Source organism: Schistosoma mansoni, chromosome 1 (assembly GCF_000237925.1).
Source record: "Schistosoma mansoni strain Puerto Rico chromosome 1, complete genome".
NCBI lineage: Eukaryota > Metazoa > Platyhelminthes > Trematoda > Strigeidida > Schistosomatidae > Schistosoma > Schistosoma mansoni.
The window spans coordinates 39,695,961-39,722,922 of NC_031495.1; the positions used below are offsets into that span (position 1 = coordinate 39,695,961).

At 30.8% G+C, this 26,962-nt stretch overlaps 1 protein-coding gene across 1 annotated transcript in view; it reads right to left on the reverse strand.

Annotated features, from left to right (window-relative positions):
- Positions 1-26,962, reverse strand: part of Smp_167190 (uncharacterized protein) — a gene marked incomplete at both ends in the record, with an annotated part of 85,748 nt that overhangs the window by 14,573 nt on the left and 44,213 nt on the right. Inside the window, 2 exons of the mRNA XM_018794386.1 lie at positions 6,335-6,560; positions 25,228-25,381. Coding sequence (XP_018648804.1) covers positions 6,335-6,560; positions 25,228-25,381 — 380 coding nt within the window. The remainder of the gene's footprint in view (positions 1-6,334; positions 6,561-25,227; positions 25,382-26,962) is intronic.

A 26,962-nucleotide genomic window follows, 5' to 3' on the forward strand; every position in this document is an offset into this window, starting at 1 on the left:
AGTTTAGATGTTTCAAGGTAACTTAGGACTCGCTTAATGGCCATCCAAAAGCCATAGTCTTGTTGAAGTTTTCGTTCTTATATCCAGATAACTTCACGTTAATTTATATGGACATTCTTCAGAATTTGAAAGAATGTTTTGACGAAGATTAGGCCCTAATTTTATGCAAATTATATAAAAATTATATCTAAATAATCTCACTGATCGAAGTTTTAAAAAATTCCAGCGTCCCTAACGTTTTGCCGGAAGAAACGTTGGAGTTACTTGAACTTCAATTTCCCAGATTATTCACATGCAATTAAGCCATTAAACTTTGCCTTATTTTGAATCAGTAAATTACTTAGCTACAAACCTATTTTGAAACGTTTTGACTAAAACATACAATAATAAGATATGATAATGATACATTAAGTTATCAGTAAAAAATAATGAATACTAAAATATAATTTGATTTACGATGTGAATTTTTTTAAATGTAGAGCTAACTACAAAAGATTGACTTTTTCCAACCCTCCTCTTTTCTATTGTGAATGTGATTTCAGATCAGCTTTTTGTTCTGAGAAGGAATGAAGTGATCGTCTAGCATATAGATTATCAAGATGTCATGTAAATTTGCTGGATATTCTATGCATGAAATAACTTCTGAGTTCTGTTACTTTACTTACTTACTTACGCCTGTTACTCCCAATGGAGCATAGGCCGCCGACCAGCATTCTCCAACCCACTCTGTCCTGGGCCCTCTTTTCTAGTTCTATCCAGTTTTTGTTCATTCTTTTCATGTCTGTCTCTATTGCTCAGCGTGATGTGTTTTTTGGTCTTCCTCTTTTCCTTCGACCTTCAGGATTCCACGTGAGGGCTTGTCTTGTGATACAATTGGGTGATTTCCTCAAAGTGTGCCCAGTCCACTTCCGGCGTCTCTTCCTGATTTCTTCTTCCGCTGGAATCTGGTTTGATGTCTCCCACAGTAACTTGTTGCTGATAGTGTCTGGCCATAGGATCCGAAGTATCTTGCGTAGACAACCGTTAACTAACACCTGTATTTTCTGGATGATGGCTTTCGTAGTTCTCCACGTCTCTGCCCCATACTGTAGAACTGCCTTGACATTTGTATTGAAAATTCTGATCTTGGTGCTGGTTGACAATTGTTTTGAGTTCCAGATGTTCTTGAGATCAGTTACTCGTAGTCAATTAAATTTCTATCATGTTTACTTGGTAAGAATATTCTGGTAAAAATGAAATTCTCCGAATATAAGTGTGTATGACATTTATACAATTTTAACGTAGTTTCATCTCGAGTTAACTTTAATTATGAATTCATCTGTTTCAGACTTCTCACTAATGCACACCCATTACACTACCTACAATCACATATTTATATTTTATTCGAGATTCATTCGGTGAATTCATGTACTTGTAGTACAGTGTTGGTGTTCCTTAGTTTTAACTTGAGCCTAATATCCATAGCTGTAAACGTCAGAGTTTTAACTTTCTTTAAAATTAAATTTGCATTCTCAATTTAATTGTTATCCATCATTCAAATTATTGTAATCAAATTTTAAATTTAAGCAACACTGACTCATTTAATCGAGGGATTAATATGTTTACATTGGTTGATCTATTCAGTGATGAATATCAAATATCTTGCAACTAATATATTAACTTTTTTTACCTTATTTTACACATTGTTTAAATTCATTAATTTTTCTGCTCCAATTATTAGTATTTCAAATTTTGTAAAGATAATACAGATCATTACTTACATAAAGTATTAATTACATTTTTATTCTAAATATTTAATAATTTAACATTATAGATATAATGAACAAATAGGTTATCAAAGTTTCAAAAGACTATAACTAAATAAACTATCAGCAAAAATGGATAGTGGCTAGCAGTGGAATCCACGACGCGTGTTTCGTCCTATTTGGGACTCTTCACCTGGATCTACCTGCACCTCAGAGTTGATGTTCACTCTGGTACTCGAACCCAGTACCTTTCGCTTCAAACGCCATTACGTTATTCACTCAGCCACTGAGTTCTGATAACCACTTGCTTGTGCAATGGGGCGAAGTTTAAATTCACTTAGTATTGTTTGTTTGAATCTTCCCATTGATGTTTAGGACTGCAACTGGTCAGTCTCTTATTGGCCATACGTGTATACTGTGCGTATTGCCTCGATATCGTCTTAGTTCACAAGCATTATAAGCAAAGATGGATAGTGGCTAGCAGTGAACTATTTAATAATTTTATAATGTAAAATAAATATCGATTGAAAAACATTATTCATATATTTTATTTACAACATAACTCTATTGTATATCTAGTCATTAATGTTGTATATGTGTAAGTGTTTGTTACGTGCAAACTATTATTATTTTATAGAGTTGAGATCATGAGTCAATTGAAGCTAGACCACCATGGAAAACCTGGAAGCACTGGACTCATGATCTCAACTCTATAAATTACTAAAATCTCCACAAAACCCCTTCTGATATTATTATTTTATTTGAAAATTTGTATACAAACTCCTAGGATTATTGATTTATTCTCTTATTGATTAATTTTCATCAATATAAATATTTTTATAGTTATATCCTATACATATTGATTAAGTTGATGAATAAAGCAGTACTTCAGGGAGAGTAAAATTATATTTAGAGTGAAACAGTTATAAACCACTAGCATTGGATAGCCGTTACACTAAATCGAAAGTTAATCAAATTTGTGGTTGTCGATCATTTGATACTAACAAAATGGTTAAAGGGAGTGCTCATATATCAAAAATATGAAGCCCCTAGCTGAATCATCTCTGCACATTCTTAAGGAATTTCAAACGTCGATGAAATATCTAATTCACTTCTTGATTTTCAGTAGTTTGTCAGTTGACTTCAATCCATGATGAAAATCATCTAAGCATTTAACAAATATTATACTCCAGTTTCTGTTGAACGCTATCCTGAAAATTATCAATACTTCTAAGGCCTGTTCAATCACGGTAAATATGAGTAGGCTGAGTGCGATATCATTAAACAATGAAAACTATTTATGTTAATCGATGAAATGAATAATAAACCGTTTAAATTGGACACGTGATCAAAATCATTTTTACTATTATATTCATCACAATAGTTTTGTATACTTGGTTTGATTGAAGAAGAAGAAAGGTAATAAAAGCAGTAATTATCATTCGAAATATGAAATATGCAAGAATAAGGCAACAATATTCAAATGGCTTTTACAATTTGCCTAATGAAATATATTAAAAGTCATCTGCAGTCTACTACACACTTTTCACAATATTAATTATCATAGTGTGCTTCTAGAAAAGTATGCAGTACTAACCTTTGGGAAAAAATTGCAACTAATCTGATGAATAATTTTTTACTTAATTTATCAAACAAACTGATGATATAATTGACAAACTTAAACAAAAGTAAACAGTTGAAAGATCGATTTCACTAAAAATTGACATCGACTGAAAGTACACTAAAAAGAAATGAACTCTTGAGAGATATTTTGTCCTAATTGGGTTCTCCACATAACTACTAACTTTTGACACTAAATGATAGTGAATCTAGGACCCTTAATAAGTGTCATAAAAATGATTATCAAAAGTATAGATTATAATTTTTAATTGACATACATTTTAAACTTTTTTACATCGATCGGTTTAAATTTTACAAATCCCTCTTTTTCTTATTCACTGTAAATAAAGTTTTTATTCAGAAGTTTCAAAAGAAAATATTTCATGTCAAAATTGAATCCAAACTTCTATCTTATATCATTTTTACTACTTATATCAACAATTGTGCATTTTTGTGTTACATAATATGACATATATTCGATATAATATTAAAGATAAAGTTTTAGATCTAATTAAGAAAAACAATATCTAATTTGTAATACAATTAAATCATATGGTAATGCGGGTTTAAATGCACTGATTGGATGACTTTAAGAGATAATAAATATATATTTATAATGAAATGTCTTTTACTAATAACAATTAAATGTATCGTAAGCAAAGATGGATAAAGGCTAGCAGTGGAATCCAGGACGCGCGATTCGTCCTAATTGGGACTCGTCAGCTGGATGTACCTGCATCTGGAGTCCCAGAGTGAACATCAACTTCGAGATGCAGGTACATCCAGCTGACTAGTCCGAAATAGGACGAAACGCGCGTCCTGGATTACACTGCTAGCCACTGTCCATCTTTACTTATAATGCTTGTGAATTAAGGCTATATCGAGGCAATACGCACAGTATGCACATATGGCCAATAAGAGACTGACCAGTTGCAGTCCTAAACATCATTGGGAAGATTCAAACAAACAATACTAAATGAATTAAATGTATCGTCGGAAAATATCTAAAAAACACATGAAGAATGGTATGTTTATATATAGGTATGAAATTCATAGATTTTTGTTTACCTGTTCAAAATATTTTCGGGTATTATTCTTTTTTACGTACTATTTGTTTTCACGTTAAGCTAATGGAAATACTTATTTTTACATGAGCATACGTGTAGCTTTTTGTGTTGAAAGAGATTTTTCTATTATTGTACATAGAAAAAGATCAAAGTAAATTGTATCGAAATGTTTTTCACATTAAAGTTCGAATTACATTGTAGTCAACAAAATGAGGTTAACATTAAGGACTAGACATTAAACGTTTAGATAATAATAAATGATTAATTTTCAGTAAGTAAAAAACATTGTAAGAAATAAATTTAAAGTATTCAGATGTTATATATAGTTGAAATCATGAGTCAATTGAAGCTAGACCACTATGGAAAACCTGGAAGCACTGGAAGGCCGTTTTGTCTTATTGTGGGACTCTTCAGCAGGACGCATCCACGATCCCACCTCGCGAGATTCGAACGTAGGACCTATCAGTTTCGCGAGTGAGCGCTTAACCCCTAGACCACTGAGCCGGCATCCAACGGTGGTCTAGCTTCAAATGATTCATGATCTCAACTATTCAAATAAAATTGTTTAGAATTTTTGAAATAGTTTGTATAATTAATTTATATTTTAGATTATATGATAAAATACAATATACTACTAACGATAGTAACTTAATATTATTTATAAAATTATTTAAATTTAGACAGTTTACCTATCAAACTAATTAGTACCAATACTAGAAAAACATTTGGCAATTTAAAACTATTTACAGAGGTAATTATTCGAAGTGATGTTTATATAGTTGTCAGAGATAATAATTTTCTAAATTAAAGATTCGTAATGAAAAAGAGAGTGATGCTTATCTACATTTGGATAATTTTAGAATGGTTGGGATAAGCCTTCTATTAAATGAATCTCAGGTTTGTAGGAATTTATCATGGCAGAATAACTAGTGAGTAGCGGTTCAGAAATTGTGATTATTATTATTTAGTTTTTAGGATAGTTGGTTAGAACTAGATTCTAGAGTGTCCTATGTTGGACTTGTTAGATGAATGTGTTTACATCCTAGTTTTGATTTTAACACTGAGACTCAAACGTAGTACCTTTCGATCTTAACCACACGACTGTTACTGAAAACTTGTGGTTGTGTGCCAACACTAACACAATCCTCCCAGGGTACACATTTATCAATAAGAGGCAGACAGACGAGTTACAAATCCTTTTAAACACAATACCATATAGACTTAGAGTAAACGATGAGACAAATAAACAGTAAAGAAGAGCTTGAAATGTGAATACATAATATTTTATTCACACCATACAATGTAGTTTATCCCTTCATATTGTTTAGTCATAACACCTACAATCAGTCATTAGTATGAAGCTTATTTTTATTACAGAAAGCTATTTTACATTAAGTATTAAATGAAAATCGATCAGTTATACATGCCTACATAGTGAACTAACATCATTTTGTAGTGTTGAATTAAGTTGAGATACATTTGAATGATACTATTTAATTAGACTACCTGAATAATATTATTTAGAGATTTAGTATGGAAGTCATGTAGACTAAATAAGGACAGTAAGATACGATACAGGTTTAAAAATTTTAAAGCTATATTACAGCATTTATTTTAATTTAAAGTTTATTTAGCAGAATTCAGATTCAGTGACAGGGGGTTTATTTGTTTTATTTTGAAAAAGTTGAGAGGAACGGAAAAACTGATACTTAATATATAAAAAGAAGTCCCATACTTAAGATATCTTGTTGAATAAAGATATTTTCAGTAGGCACAAATCATTTTTAAAATCATTCTGGACAGTTGGAGCAGTGGTTTATAGAGTAACAGTAGCACAAATGTTTGATGTCAATCACTTGATAGGGTGATAGGGTAAAAAAAGATAATTATTAGAAAACTTACACGAAAAGCTGTTGAAACAGGTATCTGTTTTCCACTATATGCTTGATATGCATAATGTTTACTTAAATCTATTCGTACAACACCTGTAGGTAAACCTTTAGTATCGATTCGTGCTAATGTTTGTGGTGCATGTGCATCTTGATCTAGTTCAATGAATAAATCATCCATTCGTTGAATACATTTTTCTCCAATGTTTGAACATTTTGTGTTATCTTTAAGTTCATACCTTATAGGAAAGAAAAAAAAACAATATTTATTACTTAATAAAATAAATGAATAAATAAAACTAATAAACGAATGATATATCTTAATTTTTCCCTACTGATTGCTAACAATCATATAACAACCAACACCGCAAGTCATTAGTTTATTTATGAATCAACGCATTCATTGTTTTGGAAACATTTAAAAAAACATTTTACTATTATCTTTCTGAAATCCATTCCACGATATTCATGATCTCCACTAAACAGTTTATTAATAACAGACATATACAATCATTATAAAACTTGCAACGTGATGTGAATCTATTTATTCCCTCTCTATACATGAATCGATCAGCCAGTGAAGAACAGACATCACTGATCCACTAAATTATACTTTCTCAACAAAATATGGGATAATTAGTTGTACTCATAATAACGGTTAATAGATATTGAAGGCCCAAACCAAACTGTAGACTTTCAACGAAAAGTAACTAACAACCTGCCTGATAGAACATGACAATAATGAAGGTGGGCAGTTGTTAGTGAATTGCAATGATAATGAAGGTTTTTATAATCATAAAATATGTTTGTTAAAATACGACACTAATATATTAATTCAGGTACTTTTCACTGTGATTTTCTCCTATGCCAACTAACAATGAGCCTGATAGCATATTTAATGCATATGATAAGCGAAAGTATGGCCCATGTAGAATTTTCACCTAATCATAAAGTGTCAATAAAAAAATCTCAGGAAGATCGACTAAACACCTAGTATCGTTCTATTCTTTCCTATATTCTTTCAAAGCATAGACTCATGTGATAAAATATATAAAGTACAAGACTACAACACTCCATAATTTACATAAATTTAACAACGGAAAAAGACTAAAGAACAGCAAATGAGTAAAATAACGACAAACAATTAAGGCGATAAAAAAATATCATAAACCATTTTTATTCACTAAGTACTCTAGTAATATACATACTGTATCTCTGGAAAATAGCTTACAAAGTTTTACATTTTCATCTATTCACCTTGTCTTGATAAGTTTGTAGGGATATTTTAGATAAACCGTAGTCTTCATCTTGATTTAATATTAATGTTAGAGTCGTCGAAACTAAGTAAATACTAGATAGTTGATTGTAACATGGGCGGTTATAAGCATTTCAAACTTAAGATGTCAGTCATCCAGGTTAGGATCATTCAATATTCAAATCGAACACAATACCTCTAGAACAGAACACATTTCCAAGTTCACCATGTCTGTTTTATTATATAACGCACATCCGACAAAACTAGTAAACTACTGTTTTTTTATTTGCAACCTGATATATTGGATTTTACTTTGTTTACTTTTACGTAAAATGCTTACAGATAGACCTGAATATCATACGCAGGATGATGCTTATTCTCGTCGATGTGTTCGGCTGAATGATTTCAAAAAACATTTAGTCATCAATTCATTATAAGCTACACTAATATCCCAGTTGAAATTACTTTATTATAAAAATCACCTATAAATTAATATCAATATCATCGTTAATAAACCCTGGATATTATTGATTTTTTATGAGAAATAAGAAAAAAAAATTTCTAAATGATTTAAACAATTTTAAAATGTTTAAATTAAAATCAACATGCAAATAAATGAAGTCTGATTTTATTTTGTATTTATTGTTCTTACGAGAAAAGAGAATACCAAATAGTGATACATTATAGATTGTTTTATATATTCAATGGAATATATTCAATAATCACATCGTTTTTGTTTCTTCTCATGTGACTTTATTTTTATCAATAATTATTTTGATACATTTTTCCGATCATGTTTCAGATCTGTTTGAATATATAGTTGATGGATGATATCATTGTGAATAGATAAATAGGCTTGATGATGAAGAATAAATATATTAACTCACTAATCATTGGATATGAACGAGGGTTGAACAGAAAACAGAAAACCTTAAACGTGAAGTAGAATTACTAGGTGACACTATGGTGTTTAGTCTTTTAGTGTGATATGGTTGTAGGTAATTGAAAGAAAGTGACGTATCAAGGTCCTGTTAGCTTTTAGATTCGTAATCTGGACATGATGGAATTTGTTACTTGAATGCAAATGGTTCTGTTCACTTAGCTGTACACACTATGACCAACATCTATTACAAGTAAGTTTTGTTCATGTATAGTTTCCATATGATAACTAGTATCATATCTTTTTCCTTAAGTGATACCAATTTTTTCTCGGAACAAGGCACAAAATGTTCACTAAAAGTGTAAGTCATATTAAATGAGCTGAAAATAATTACAAACATCAGAGTTAGTCCACTATTTGACTTTTGTGATGATAAACAGAAGAAAATGAACACCAATCAATTCATAAGGTTCTATGAAACCAATTATATCGGGTACACAACAAATTTAATCTGTTAGCGAATCTATTGAATGAAATATTTGAAAATTAAAATAACTCGATTCATCTCTCAATTACCTATCTAATTGACTGTCACCAGTTTTACAGACTTTTGTCGGTGTTTAGTTCTCCGAGGTGGATGGCTTAGTTGCATATCATCCTTTGTCGTTCGGAACAAATCATATATATATATAATGCAGTTATCCAAGAGCTAGCCTTCTGGAATTCTAAGGAGTGGTATTATCCAGGACAGGCAAGCAAGGGGTTTTCAGGACGTTTTGAGAGATGTACACGGCACCTATCTACCTAGATTTTGAAGCATTTATATCAGTTTATGTTGCGTTCGCTTACAGAAACCGAAAATACTGTATACATTGTGGCTATCATTTATGTAAAGAAAACTATAAGTTGTTGGAATATGTTTAAAGATCTTCCTTAGAAATGATTCTAGGAATCTGAAATATTTCTAATAAGATTTAATTTATTGAACTAAATCTATTTTCTTTATCGTACTTAACCATCTTTGATTAGATTACTTAATTTCGATTTCGGATTTCAAACGCAGTGATTTTTTATTTATTTACTGCAACTGAGCATTAGGCCAAACAGTCATAAACAAATGGAGCTATTTGTCTGAAAAATAATAATGCCTTTTACCGTAAATTTATTGAATAGATGGTTGAATGGACAGAGAGACTCAATAAGATCAATACAAGTATTCTTATTTATTGGATTTATCAACTAGAATTCAGTTAGAATTCGTTCAATATGGACAAATAGATAATATGATATTGATTACCATTTGGCTATTCATCAATTCAGTATATACTCTTATTAAACTGAACAGTTATTCCTTTTTTATTTATGATTCCATACATTGTATTGCTTTTTTCAACAAACATTTCATATATAAAGGCTACTCAAAACAGACAAATATACACTAATATATAATATGCTATAAATGAATTATTCTATTTAATATAACAATGTTTTCATGAAAATCAATCCATCAGTATCCAGACAACTATAATCGAATATTTTTTCTGTTAAATGATGAAAGTATAATTAGAATAAAAAAGATATTTATTTGGAAAAAGCTACAGGGTAATAGCATATAGTGGGTGAAAGTGTGTAATTGTTGTCTTTTGTTTAAGTTACCGTCCAAACGTGCTTTTTATTCATAAAAATGAAGGATTATATTTCATTTGATTTGCTATGTTATTCAACACAACACATGGTTTATTTTACCCTTCAGGTTATGCAAAAGCTCTCTCTGATTTATTCTAATTGTGATATATATTCTCAAGCCTTTAGAAACATGAGATATTCGGGAAAACATAATTGAGGTAAAGAAAATATTAAAACAAGTTCCATTAGTGATCCAGTATAATAATTATGCACTGATTACGAAAGTAGCATTGACTGACACCGTTTTGAATTGGTTTTGTGTTAGTATGTATGTGATAATCTTAACAAATGATATTCCGATGTGATATCTTTGTAATTGAATTCCTAATACAGATTTAAATGATTTTATAAGGAATTCGAAATCTATTTTTACCAAAACATGATGAAAATTAACGGTAGAGACAACCATACAAGTAGTTATGAAATTTAATTACAAAGTAATTAATTTTGAGTGATTTATAATAAAAACATTGTAGTGAATAAGAACACGGGTGAGAACAATTGGATGTATTTAAGCACAAATTACAGACCATCTCACTAAATTCTGATAACCATACAGTGAACACTTAATTTGCAAAATAACAATCAATTGTCTCAATCTTAACTGTTCCTTCTGCAAATATCAGTTCATCTTTTCTGATTTCATTGTTCATGCATTTTCATACCAATTGCGCTTCATTCCTGTTCGTTCCTTGTCGGTCTTCTGCCAAAATACATCCTATGCCTGACCATCACCGTATACTACTTATGAGGATATAAGTAGATCACACCACAACATTACTACTTAACGATATTTAATTTCAACAAAACAAGTAACTACTAACTATGGTAAATGATGATTTAAGTCGAATGATTTTTACACTAATCTTAAAGATTCCATGACCGATTTTGTACAAGTAATCAGTACATTTAGTCAGTTAATTATTATTATTATTATTATTACTATTACTATTAAAATTGTATTAATAATTCTCATAATCTTTATATGAATACGTCTACTTTTGTTTACAGGTCAGTTAGTCAGTTACACCAATAAAATTTGTTGTATGTTTAAATAACGTTTACACTAGTGAAAATGTACACACATATTTAAAAATGCACATATTTTTAAAATTTGAAATTTTTATTCGCTAACTTATTATCATTAAATGGATTAAAATTATATAGAGTTGAGATCATGAGTCAATTGAAACTAGACCACCATGGAAAACCTGGAAGCACTGGACGGCCGTTTCGTCTTATTGTGGGACTCCTCAGAAGTGCGCATCCACGACCCCGCCTCGTTACATTCGAACCCAGTACCTACCAGTCTCGCGTCAGAGCACTTAACCGATAGACCGCTGAGCCGTCATCCAACGGTGTTAATGTCTAACCTCAACCAATCCAGGAAGTTCAGCAACTGTTCACCAATTGTCTTCAGTGAGCTGATATCTCCCAACAAACCTGGTTGAACTCCACTGGTTACTGCTTCTCACTAGAACTCCAGGAAATACCTCTTGAAGCCAGTCACTAGTGAGCACATGATCATTATCAGAAGGGGTTTCTGTGGAGATTGAAGTAATTATTTTTAATAGTTGAGATCATGAGTCAATTGACGCTAGACCACCATGGAAAACTTGGAAGCACTCGACGACCGCTTCGTCCCATTACGGGACTCCTCAGCAGTGCTCATCCAATATCCCACCTCACGAGACTCGAACCTAGGACCTATTATTACTACTATCAAAATAATATTAATAATTTTCACAATTTTTATATGAATACGTCTACTTTTGTTTACAGGTCAGTTAGTCAATCATTTAGTCTGTTACAACAAGAAAATTTGTTATATATTTAAATAATGTTTACATTAGTGATGGTACACACACACATTTAAAAAATTCACATATTTGACATTTTATTCACATTAAATGGATTTAAATTAGTTAAATAAGTAGTTAGTAATAAGATATAACAAAAATGTTCTCACGAATAAAAATTTTTATCATTTTAAATTTATACATAATAAATAAATTTAATTATTAATTATAATTTAAATATTTAAAATTTTATTTAAATGATTTAATCAATTATTGATTTATTTATTTATTTTGTTTAATTATTAAAACAAGTAAAATATAAAATATGAGAAATAAATTATTGTATTTTATTATTATAAAAAAAATTATATTTGATTATTTAGGTAATGTAAACTTCTATTTCATTTTTATAATAATACATAATATTTATTTATTTGCCCCCAAATGCCCTGGTACGGCCGAGAATAGGGAGAGTACGCTCTCCCTCTCGAAATGCTCTCATATAGCAACGCGTATACGACCTCTGCCAGAGAAGTCCTACTCACTACCTTCTCGTGGCGGGGGTGTTGTTTACGAAATTGGGAGGACGAAGGAACAAATGGCGAATGAATCAATCGTTGGTCATTGGCTACTATGGGACTGCATATCCTCACGATGCTCCACTGCCATGTAGATCAGACCTTTAAGTCAAAGGCTCTGGGTGTGGTCCCCTAAGAAAACCACCTGCTTCAGTTCGGGCACCCGGGTAGTATCACAGCCCTCAAAGAAATCAAATGAGATTTGTGTGGCGCATATGTATCTGGTGCCCGTTTGTACCAATATTTATGTGTTCAAATAAATAAATATAGCAACTATCGTACAACTAATTTCGATGATAATTAATTTTGGTTAAACCCTTTTATCAACATACTTAACAAACAGTGTTATTTGAATAGTAACAATTCGCAGATTTCTTTGTACTGTTATGAACACTGGAGCACGTAACAGACTCTAGATATGATGTTGATTGCTTAAATATCACTCGATGATTCACGCTCCTCCCCATATATGTATGCACTCAAATCCTATTATCAGCTTTTGTTTGTCTTGCTGCGCCCTTATAAAATTTTACTATAAATTTGCCTATGTAACTGCTAGAATATACTTACTCGCCTCTCCACTTCAAATTGGCTCGATACGCTTATAGCTTTGTGGCCTATGCTATCCGATAATAAACTGTAGTTGCAGCTTCTCTTTGCTTTCTGATTTCAAACAGCGTTGAGATTTATATTATAACGGTTATCGAGGTGAACGACTAGCGAAGCAAAGCGACTACAGATCATAAAGATTTTTTCTGTTGTCTTGTTATGTATTTTTCACTTTTAAATCTTTTAGCCGTATTTCGTGTTGCAATATGAAGGTTGTAACTGTGTAAAAGTGTTATAGTGGATTAACCGATTTCACTTATCTATTGATGATGACGTATCTAGTGATGTTGTTAAATTCATTCGTTCGTTCATTCATTTCAGTTAATTAGTTATAAGTAACGTGAACCTGCAATACATGTGCATCTATCTAAGCTCTGTTACCAGTAAGATGAAATCATCAAGACGGATACCGAAACAATAGGAGTAGTAACAGTTTGAATAATGAAGAGAAAACTCAGTATAGCATATATGATTCTAGAAAAAAATGAATAAACTATCGAAATAAAAAGTAAAAATTCTTGTAAAACGCAGAATTTAAGGGAATACTAAAAAGTGAATTTATCTGTTTTACTGCAATCCATTCAAAGCTATCTTACCCATTATCTTCGATCAACTAAGTAATTAATTCTAAACAAACAATAGACATGTTAATTTACATAATATTTTGTAAAAAATAGTGATAAACATTTCTTTCCCGGTAAATGATAATTAACGAAGATACATCTATAGCTTATAATGTAAACAATGTATCACGCCCATAATAATGAGTAATCTAAATCAGATACAGCTGAACTAATATATATATATACGTTCATATAAATACTTAGGTATAAACAAACAACATTTTAAACAATCATTATTTATGTTAAGACAAAACTTCAGCTTCTATATACATACAAAAGCAAACAATCACAAATAATTGACAGGTTGAGTCGATAATGACATAGTCACATTCAAAGGCATCTACTAGTTGTTACTTTATAAAAAAATTGTTGACTGGAGTTTGAATTACGTATTTTGAGAATCTGATTCAATGGTTTTAATGATTACTAAATTTTTATTAGTCCTAAGCATCTCTTTATAGGTCATTACATTTGAAAAAAATGTCAGTATTATCTCATTTATAAGCAGTTGTATGTACACGAAAATATTATTTCTTTCGTGGAATAGAATTAGTGTGAAAAATAATTAAAATTATAAGTTAATCAATCATCGCGTTTCCTTTTATTTAATTTAAACAAGCAATAGCAGTCAATCAGAAATTAGAAACAAATTTATATAAAATAGTATGAACATATGAATAAATTGACCGGTAACTTCTTTTTTTTGTCATTATAGACTTCTGTGTCTATGATTCAAATGTTAACTAACGAATAGTAATTTTAAATGGAACAGTATTTTCGTTGTCTAAATATGTAGTTTATAGAGACATAAAAACTGAAGACAGTTTTCTCCATCGATTGGTCAAATGCTGCGAAACTGTAATTTATGGGCGGGCGGATCAGGTCTAATACAGCAGTTCTTGGATTTTCAGGTGAAATTCATCCATATATATATATATATATATATATATATATATATATATATATATATATGCCTAAATAGCCTTTCGGCATTATAGCTGATGTCTGTTCGTGGAGAAACAGATCCAATTGTAAATTTAATGCTAACTCATACTATTTTATAACCCCTATTTACCTGTAGTAAGTGGACAGCCTGAAAGTTACTCAAGGATTTCTCAAAGGTCGTCCATAAATCGTAATCTCCCCTGAAATGCTTAAAATGAAGGATTATTGGATGGTCGTAGCATTCAATGGTTAATAAATCATGGCCATCATACTAAATGTCTCATCTGAAGATTTAAGTATTTCTAACTCTGATCGTTGTGAAATCCTCGATGAGAATATTTGAGACGAATAGTTATTTAGTTTATCAGGCAGGGAAGAAAGTTATTCTTGTATTGGTTTATGGCTATTTAAGATGTTACAAGCACTTGCCGACTAACTATAAAACTTTCCTAAATTTTGTTTTCATAATTTCCTCTTACTGAAAACATCGGATATATATATATATACCGCTTGAAAATAAAGCCTAGACAATCCACAGTCACTTGGACTAACAAACATCTACAATTTCCTTGTTTCTTCCTTTACATATTTTATTGCTCACGTTTTTCATGTATATTTTATTATCTTTGTATGATATAAACCGAAGTCAATATTTCAAGCATTTCTAATTGTCTCATAGTGATGTGTGCTAACTTAAAGAGAGTATATTTCCAACCATGAATAATCGATAAAAACAACTTGATTTTTTCTTAAGTTTTAGCTAATCGAGAGGAAAAAGTCGAATTATCGATAGGAATATCGATAAAACAGACTGTTAAAACTTATAAATTCATATTTTAATGGTCTGAAAAGCTCAGTGTAGTAGGCATCTAAACATTAATAAACTATTATGGTAAAAAATACAATGTGTATTTACGAAATTGACTGGCACATACATAACACGAGGATATTTAAATGTCTATTTGAAATCTGGGAATATAAAATGAAGAATTATCATTAAGAAAAGTTGGCTAACCCTATTTATTGGAGATGTGACTTATTCTCATGTGAATTAAATATATATATATATATATATATATATATATAGCGTTTCGTAGTTCCGGGGTTGACGCTCACAGCGGAGCAGTAGGACTCTAAGTTCATAGGTTACAAAAGCCAACACACTGTTTATCATTAAGACGAACTAAAGTACAATGTATTAAGTGTAAGGTTAATAAACAGATTTGATTGTCTAATATTGTGCTAAAATTAATTGAAAATATATAATTCATCAACGTAAAGTTATATATGGGTAGTCGCGGAAATTACTTCACGAAAGTCATAGATTTAAGGGTGGTAGGGTCATGTATAGACATGACTAAGAAATTTAATAATTTCCGGTTCTTATTTATTCACAAATACTAACCTCATGGTATATTGAATAACTAGGCCGAAAAGTGATCTGTCATCCAAAATCTTTCTCGTTGAGAGTGAGATTCAGGACGAACCAATCAGATTTACAATAATAGGTCTTGGATTTTGGCGTAAAATGCATTCATCGATTTGGCTAAATAATGTTTTGGCATTTTAACTGATATCAGTTTGTGATGAAAATCTTAAATCTAATTCCTGACTATAACCATCAACTGTAAATCATAATCCTTACTTTTCACATGAGTTTATAAACCTTTTTTAAACCTAGTAAGTGGATAGACATTCTCAAGGTTACTAAGGCGTCGCTCAAAGGTCGTCCGTAAATTATGGTCTTAACGAAATATTTAATCTAAATAAAAACTCATTATGATGAATCGTTGAAGTAAATACATTTACAAATCAGTCAATTATCATTTTAAATTATTATTATCATTCTGGTAAAATACCATAAACATTTATAAATGGATATCAGAATACTTCAACGTTAGTAAATAAAATAACAGTTACGCTTCATCAGCTCAATATTTCAAAGAATAAGAACACCAACTTAACCAAGTGAAATCTATTTCATTTGAGTGATCCATAGACTAAACAATTTATAAAATTATTCCCATTGTTATAACAAAAATTATTGATGATGATTTATTTCAACTACATACCCTTGAATGTGAAATTATTGAATTTCAGAATACTTTAGTGATATGGATTTTGGATATAAGAATATTTATTATCCGAAAATGTATTTTTATTTAAGCATGATGAAATATAGAGGGTACCGTATTTAGGGTTGATAATCGCATTCATAAATCGTTCATGGAAAGAACAAAAGGTTAAATGCATTGTTGAAATAGATTTGGAATAAATTTTTTTCCAGAATAACATATCAAACATTATCTTTTCTCGATAGGCTCATAATTGTGGGTACCCGACAGGAATCCAAAGACCTAAGTTCTATCCTCAACGTTACTCATAGGCATAGGTAGAGCTACAAAATTCAGAGAATCGATTCACCATCAAACTTTTTAAATTATATCACCTGATAATGCAACAATGTAAATTTCTTTCTGATAAGTGAAAAAGAACGTGAAACTAGGTTAATCACTTTCAGTGAACTGGATACAAACATAATATATTAATTAAACTATATCGTAGAAATAGGTCACTTAACATTTTAGTCAATGGGACAAATGAATTAAGTCAGTAGTTAACTGTAAAAGGAGGAATTCAAAGGTTGAATTATAACTGAATACATTAACGTAGATAAAAATGTAGGTATCGTTACCAAGTTTTGATTTGATAATTTTGAAGAAATTGAGCATTGGGTAGATTGTTATAAATAAATAATACATTTGTAATATCCCAATGAATAGAAAATTAGATTTTCTGACGTTTCATGACTCAGTGTACTCATTGGGATATTACAAATATGTTATTTATTTATATTGTAGATAAAAAGTGGTTTGACTTTAATGATAAAAGATCTTTGGATATAGCATCTCAGTATTCACCATGAAATTATTTATCATGTATATGACAAGTATCTCAAGTTCCTATCACAAACCCTAAACCTACTTGTTATTCTAACAGCCACTCATACCTTAAATTAATGTCAATACAATACAAATTAATATTTAATGTAATTAGGAAAACTAATCCAATTGTCTTCCAAACTTTCTATTAGCATATACATTAATTTTACATTAAAACTGTAACCAAAACATCAAGATTATTTATTGTGTTCCATATTGAATTTCTTGGTTCATTTTTGCAACACTGATTTAAATACAGAACAGGTCACTTTAATGATTCTTTGAATACCTTTTATCATGTTATAAATTGTAGATGTATTTACATCTTCATTTGGAGCAACTTTGACACAAAAGCAAAACATTACAGAACCGTTGAGATACGGATCACTCAGCGGTAATGTTTCTGACTGCGCTATCGAGCAGCATCTTTTGACTTACAATTATAATTATGTTTATACGACGAGTTATAATTAGGGAGAAATCTATTTCTAATTCTTCCTGTCGATTTTCTCTTATTACTTAATATCAGACATTGTAATCGCTTGTCCATCTTTAAGGTAAAAATGTTTACTTGACTGCTAACGAATAACATGAAATTTATTTAAAAAGACCATCAATCTTGTTCATTTGTGCAGTTTTTATGTCGCTTAAAAGGAAGCTAAAAGTCGTATTCTTATTATTGCATAACACATTATTCAGTATAGGTTTAATGTTTCTCAACAGATCCTTTGAGTCTTCAATTCACAAAATTTATCCAATTGTATCACACTTCTTCATAAAAAGAAAGAAACAATGAAAGCACGAAAACTCTAAATGTTATTTCACTTTTTTAGATTGATTTTGTTTTTACAACGTAGTTAGTTGTATTTTAACTTAAATAATTAGACACAGACAACTGGTGTAAGTGACTAACTTCAAATTTAAAAACATGAAATCTGCTTTTAATTTAGCGTTTTTCTTCTTATTAGTATATTCCACAACTCGGCTGGCATCTACTTAAGTTATGCTTAATAACCGCTATGACAATGAATTATAGATTATAAAAGACTTTAAATAGATACTAAGATTAATTAGTTACTTAATAGTCTTGTCAGTAGACTGTTAGTTGTGAACCTACTAATATCATGAAATAAATACTGCAATTATCGATCAATCAGGAAGGAATACTAAATCCAAAGCATTTAAATATTCAGAAATCAATTAAATAAAAACGTTCTTGAAATTCTTCGGTGAAATACCAATGAAAAAAATCATCGGATTAGCACACCTTTAGGTCATAAATACTAACTATCTGGTAAGTACTGCTTCATGTCTTTTATTATTTTTCCAAATGATGTTATTTTTTTGTTAGAAATTGATATAATTTTTTTAAAACTATATAACTATGGGAAATGGACAAGCTTAAATTAATTGTTGGCTCTTAATCTGTGCTGAATAACGTCAACTAACTTATTATTATTGATTTTTTTTTAAAAAACACAAGTCATTTAGACTTAGAGTTTAAAGACCACGTACTCTGTGACTGACAGTTTCGTAGAATTTCAGGTTAAGAAAATAATAACAAACGGTTATACGCAAATACACATACACTTATATATGTGCAAAAATTAAGCAAGCATAATTCGATAAGAACAAAAATATATTATTGGAATTTCATTTCTTTGTGTACAGCTATTTCAAGTATTATTGCGGTGAAACTATAATTTGTGAAAGACCTTTGAGCGACTCTGTAGTGACCCTGAGACAACTCACCAATTACTAGTGTCAAAAGAGGGTTATAAATTAGTGTGAGGAATTAAGATTAGGATTTAGAATTAAAGTTCAGGGTTAGGAATTAAATTAGGCGTTTTCATTGCAAATTGACAACAGCTATACTTCAAAAATGAAATGTAACTATATGGATGAATGAATTTTGCCCAAAAATTCAAGATTTGCTATCCTTATCGTGTTGTTATGTTTCACTAGTATATATAGTGTTTGTTTTTATGACAACAAATATCTAGTGGAAGTGTCATTTAGTGACGTTTAAATCTACTGAAACTTCATTCAACATAAATTATGAAAGAACGTGCATGAATTTTAAAATATTTTCAATCATTCGCAAACATCAGATAAAAGTTAGCTAACAAACAGAAAGCACTAGATACATGTGCTTCTCCATAATGTGAAAATTTGGCCGTCTTAATTCCCATAGAGTCAAGTAAACATGTTTTTATGTAGCTGAGTTCTTATTACACTGAATGCAACAGTTGTAACGTCAACAAGACAAATTCTGTAGAATCAATTAAAATAATTTACAAAAGTCCTTACTATACAGTAGCTGAAAGGAAGAATAATTCAATTCTCAAGTGCCTACCTATGGCAGGGTGTGAAATCCAATCTGTGACCAATTAATCCTTGTTTTAGTATATTATGATGGACTTGATTTATTGACTTTTACCTTGCGTTCTTGTAAACTATTGGGCAAAATTAGCTACCTCGTAAGTTTATCCGGATTACTATTGTTACCGATTTTGAGATTATTTTCTCATAATCTTATCTCGTCAAAACAATCTATTTATTGACCGGCCACATATTAATCTGTACAATAATAATATTCAGGCGAAACAAAAAAACCGAGTGTGGATTTAACAATTCCTTATATCAACTAAGTGATGATAGTGTGATGGAGAAAAGAGTCATTGGGATGTGTTTTCATAATACGAAGTAACACACTATCAGCTGAATCTATTTAGAATAATTCGTACACAAATTGTGCACCATTTCAATTGTTCCTATCTGTACCATTGTTATTTTATTCAGTAGGTTTCAAGTGAGAAACCTTAGGTTTCTATTATCACGCTACAACTTATTATCCATGTACCTTTCATCATGAATCAAAATCACTACTAGTGTACTACCAATTTGATTAAAAATTACTACATTCTAGCATAATAGTATTACAGGTATTATGGATACTTCACATGGAAACCAAATAAAGGATGTGAATCCTACCTAGACGACAGTAATCCTTCGTTATTAGGACAAAAAGTGAATGGAAAATGTCTAGATATTTGATTAAAACAATATTTTCACCGAAAGAAGTTCCTGTAACAAATGATTCTTTCTCTTTCTTGAAACTCCTAATTTTTTACATAGCTAATAATAACTGACTGAAGTTAAGTTTCGTTTATACTAAGTTCAAAACCAATGTAGTAAAAATAACCTAACAAAAAGAAATAAAAACATTAACACCATTGGATGCCGGCTCAGTGGTCTATCGGTTGAGGGCTCTTGCCCGAGACTGGTAGTCCCTGAGTTCGAATCTCGCAATTGCGGGATCGTGGATGCGCACTGCTGAGGAGTCTCACAGTAGGACGAAACGGCCGTCCAGTGCTTCCAGGTTTTCCATAGTGGCCTAGCTTCAATTGACTCACGCTTTCAACTATGAAAAGAAATAAGTGAATTATTTCATCCTTATTCACCGTGATGTTTCAACCAACATTGATTCCTTAGAAAAAAAGATTATTATTATTAATCTCACCTATTATGTGCTTTTAATACTGAAAAAAACACAGTAAAAGTCAATGGGTCAAGGTTTTCATGCTTGTCAATTTAACAAAATGATATATAAGTAACTACATGCAAAAGTCAGATATTATATATTTGCATCTGTTATTGATAATGACCTTGACATTTCATAAGCTACATAAGAATTGGTATTTGGAACTAGTTGTTATTTTTACTATTGTTGTTTTTGTGTTATCTGAAATTACGTGATGGTTTGTGTTGAAATGAGCTTGATTTAAAAAAAATGCAGCAAATACATTATACATTGTAATAATTATTTACTGTATGACGTGCTGAAAGAGAAATTGAATAAACCTTATTAAGACGTAATACGTCAAGTCAGTTTTAGTTCATTCAAATCCAATATTAATGCAATACAGAGTGAAATAAAAGCCGATGTTAATGAAATCAAGAAGAAGGAACCATAATATTATTTCAAATGACAAGTATAAAAGCATATTTTTGATAATAAACTTATAGTAGTAGTATTCTATTGCGATTATATCAGGATACTAAAACTCCTTTCCCTCTATAGTGTTGTATAAGGACAGTAGTTTTTGACTATCTTATCAAGCTTATTAATTACGCCCGTGCAGTCAATTCATGTGCAAATTTTACTGTTCACAAATCATAAAATGAATAAATAGTCACGAATTATTCTTCATAATCACAACAATTGATTAATATTTACTATTATAACATGAAGAATGATGAGGCATCATAGGGCTGTCAGAATTAAATCCAGACATGTGATATGCAAAAGAGTAAAGGAGTGAAGAACCTCTCTCACTACCTCGCTGCATATATATATATATATATATATATATATATATATATATCACCTCAAGCAGCAGAGAGTGGTAAAGTGCTCAACTGACCAAAATAGAACAAAAATAAACAGTTTATGGTTATGTGAACTTTTACACCAGGGTCGAAAATTAATGCCATTTGAGGATAAAGAAAAACCTAAAACAATTTACGAAAAATATAGTTTCGGATTTTGCTAAGCTACAAATATGAAGAAAGTACTAGAATAATCCATTCATCAAACAGTCCGCTAAAATGCTTAAAATTATATTTTTCATTTGTCTAAACTGTTCATTCTAAATAAAGGTTTTCCTCTTAGATATGTATTAACTGAATAATTACGTATGAATCATATGTGGTTGCATGTCTTAAAAGAGCGCTTGGTTGAATGCCGAATAAGAAAACACAGCAGTTTCGGTGATTTTTCCCTCTTAGTCGATTGATTGAATGAATAAGAGGTGAATAAGTTGTAATTTATACGCCCAAATACGATGTATTTAAAGCCATTCGCAGCAGACGAACTGGCAGGAAGCTTTAAAGACTAAAGAATTAGAAAGTATGTTGAATATTGAGGAGCATTTATAAAGTATTTTTTTGAGTAGTCGAAGCCTTGATGTATGGAAAAGAGTAAGTTGTTGATGTATTACATAACTGGTTTTAAGAGTTCCTTATTGTGACTAACGTCCTGTTAGGACTGTGAGCAATCATTAAGTCATCTATATATACTGCTTCTTGGTTTTGAGTGGTGTTTGTCCAAAAGCTTCAATTAATTTGAACAAATCTGTCGCTTTGCTTCAAGGGTAAGTGCAATGTGAGGATTATCATATTAATTTTTTTAACATTTGAGATCATGAGTCAATTGATGCTAGACCAACATGGAAAACCTGAAAGCACTGGACGGATGTTTCGTTCTATTGTGGGTACGCATCTACGATCCCGTCTTGCGAGATTCGAACCCAGGATCTACCAGTCTCGCGCGTGAGCGCTTAACTTCTAGACCACTGAGCCGGCATCCAACGATGTTAATGTCCAAATTCAACTGATCCACGAACTTGAGTGACACATCCACCATTGTCTTCAGGTCCTGGGTTCGAATCTCACGAGGTGGGATGGTGGATGCGTACCCACAATAGGACGAAACCGCCGTCCAGCGCTTCTAGGTTTTCCAAGGTGGTCTGGCTTTAATTGACTCATGATCTCAACTATTAAAAAAATTACTACAATATCCACAAAAACCCCTTCTGAAAATTATCATATTCTTAAAATTAACCTGAACAAAATGTTTAAAGTAATGTTTTCATAATGTATTGTGATTTTTAAAAGTGAATGTTACACGTGTTTTGGTATTAGAAGCAGCAAGTATTTTATATATTAACTGATAAATACTATATTGTTTTAAAACGATATTGATTCCAATTACCTTATAATGTAAACCACGAAGAGTAAATATGTTTATACACTTAATGATCATATCTAAATCTGAGATAAAACTTGAATTTCGAACAGCGCGAAAGTAGCATTTTAAAATATCAGTAATAATATTAAAAAAGTACATGAATCTAAGTATTTTCTTAAAAAAGCTTGGACCAAATTGCCAGGCGAAACGTTGGATTTACTTCAAATTCATCCACTGAGATTTTGCAAATATATTATTCCTATTTATTGTCTTACATCAACTCGGCACTCAAATACTGTGAAACTATTCGCTCTAATTTAAACGAAAGTTCTTATGAATACAGCATCATTTTAATGAAAAATATATCAAGTATAAATAATATTCTGAAATACGTATAAGATAATGCAGTGACATTTGTATTGTTTTGATTTACATGTTTAACGTTCTGATATGCAATAAATATATAGCTGATACATATGACAAGTTTTTTTCTTAGTTCAGTCTTTGTGGTATTGTATAAATGTAATTCAGGGCAAATGCAAAGATTTGTTGAAACCTGACCCATACTGAAATTCAATCTATCCTGTATGTTTCAAGAATTGTTTATAGTTACATTTAATCTCCCTGGATTATATTGATTTTAATCTTAATATCGAGAATAATGGGATTTATGTTGTTTCGCTTAATATTTTTATTATTCTGATGCTTCCATTTGTTTAATTTGTTCTTTATCTCTTGGCAATTTTATGTGTGGTCAGATTGTCTGAAATGCATTAGGCTAATAAATCACGTTTGTGGTGTTTTCATTATTTTCTCTACATTTGTCAAAGGAGTTAACTTTTAACTAAAGTCAGAAAAAAAATGTTACACAAAATTTGCTGTAGTTCAATAGTTGAAATTAAATAGCAAAAGGAAAAAGGGAAGATTTCAGTATTTATCATAGTTGAAGTCATGAGTCAGTTGAAGCTAGACCACCATGGAAAACCTGGAAGAACTGGACGGCCGTTTCTTCCTATTGTGGGACTCCTCAGCAGCACGCGTCCACGATCCCACCTCGCGAGATTCGAAATCAGGACCTATCAGTCTCACGCGTGAATGCTTAGCCTCTAGACCACTGAGCCGGCATCCGATGGAAGAATCACTAGATGTGAATTTTACTAGTATTTAGTACTGAATATCACAAGAATATGAAAACTGTCTGTTAAACAATCGTGTAAGCTAATTACCGTTAACTTATAATTTTGGGTATAAAAGTGATATACATTTTAAATGTGAACTTCTTAAAATCTGAAACTGCTCTGTTAATCTGTAATGAATATCAAAATTAAGATTGATAACTTTACATTTACCATAACGTATATGAATTCACTTTTTCTTCGGTCTTCTACTATTATTGGTAGTGATTTTTTAACAAATTTTTCAATCAGTCAGCATGAAAAGTACGAATATTGAAATTTTTTTTTAAAAAAACTATACTTTATGCATAAAAAAGACATTTTAATATAAAACATTAAACTTTACAAAAGTACTATTTGATCTATTGTAGGTCAACTTTACTGTCGATAGCCTGTATGATGATAGATTTTTTTCCCTGCTAGTTGTAAAAAGATCAATGAATAAACGTAACGACATATATGAAGTGTTTATTGTGAGAAAATCATTCACTCTTGTTTTTTCTGGTTAATAAAATGTAGGTCTTCTGAAAGACCATCTTGAGTTCCTAGTGGACTAAGAGATCACTGTAACCACATAGTCCGTACGAAAGTTGGAATACTATTCTCAATAAATTTATTTATTATCTAAGCAAACAATAAAGTTATTTTACAAAATTACTAACCTGAATCCATTACCAAGTCTATGTTTCACATAGTTTGGTGGAGTCTCGTCAGATACACATCGATAACTACCCATAAGATTTATGCAAGCTTGACTTGGAGCATATGGATTATTTGATTTACACACATTTTCCATTTGATGACATTCATCAATATCTTAGTTAAAAATAAAAAAACGCAAATGAAATTAGATTAATTTGAAGTTTTGAAAAATCATAACATCAGGAAAATAAAATTTCATCAAGTTCAGAATGTATCCGATGTACTTGATTTTATAGGACTGATTATTGTCTGTGCTTAAAATTGTTTTAAGCAAACGTTTTGTCACTTTATTTTGTATTTCACTAACTCATGTTAGTTATATTTGAGGAGGATGAGAGATAGGTAGGATCTACTAATAACACTGTCTGAATGTTTTCTAACGTGGTAATCTCAAAGCCAGAAAACCCGGAAGTCGAGGATGGTGGCATAGTAAACTATAGTCGAATAAATGGTTGAAGTATTGTAATATACACCATAACTAAGCTGACTAGTTATCTTTGGAAGTGGTCTGTATAGCGTATCGAAATAAGATCTGATGCGGATGCCTGACTGAAAACCTTCAGTTAGTGTTGTGTTCAGTAAAACTTTTGAGATCAACTTGTCAAAGACGTTCAAAGCTATTTATTTCGGGTATTTGTGATAAGTCTTGCTAATTGAAAGCTATATTCAGATCCTAAGCTAGTCTCGTAACAACTAAGCTAAATTTACACAGCGACTTGAACACAAGAGAAAGGGCGCAAAATATGCGAGAACCACTTTGCTCCAAAGGTTCATTTAGGTGCAGAAAATATAGGGTTTTTAAGTATTTTGGAAGTCCTTGGGTTTTTCTGAAAATTCTGGAATGCTACCAAACATAGTAGCAGTGTAGTAATCAGCCAATCAGAAACTCTACATGTGATTTTTCATTTTCGCGATGTTTCTAGCAAAACTTCTAGTCAAACGCTGATTGGATAAAATGCTTTTTAATGTTTCGTGAGCTTGTCATATCTATTGCGAGAAATTTTCAGGATCAATCCAACAATTTGTAAATTGCTACATAAATATTTACACATAATTCAAAATACCTATGATGTATTTCAAAGTAATAACATTTTAAACTACTAGAAGTGTTGTTAGCAAACACTGATATCATGAACTGTTTCTCGTGACGATAAATATTTAATTACCATCATGAAGTAATCAGTCATATTTAAAGGTCACTTATCAGTAATAAGTAAACAAATTTTGAAGTTAGTAGATCACGAAATTGAAGATGTTTAGTAAACATCCTGTAGAAACGGACTGGAGGCTTTCATATTATTCTCAGTTCGTTATTTAAACAAGTTCAACTGTACTAGTGATGAAAACTATTGATGGGAATTCTCTTGGTTTCTTTTGATATCATAAATTAAAGATTTATTTTGGAAAAGAATTCAAATAACCTGTCAGAAAAACATAATTTGTGTACCCGATGACTTCTGTTATTTAAACATCAATAATGGAAATTAAAAGTATTATCATTTCTTGCAAGAGTTACTTCATTTTAGATATTAGGAGAAATTGGTTTGTCTACGTTTCAGTAAGATTTAATTGAAGATGTTTCAATATACTATCATGAGATGAACATCAATAATATAGATTAGAATGTGTCTGCCAGAGATATTCAATGACGATTGATTGAGATAAAGATTGATGAATTTATGGATCAATACACCC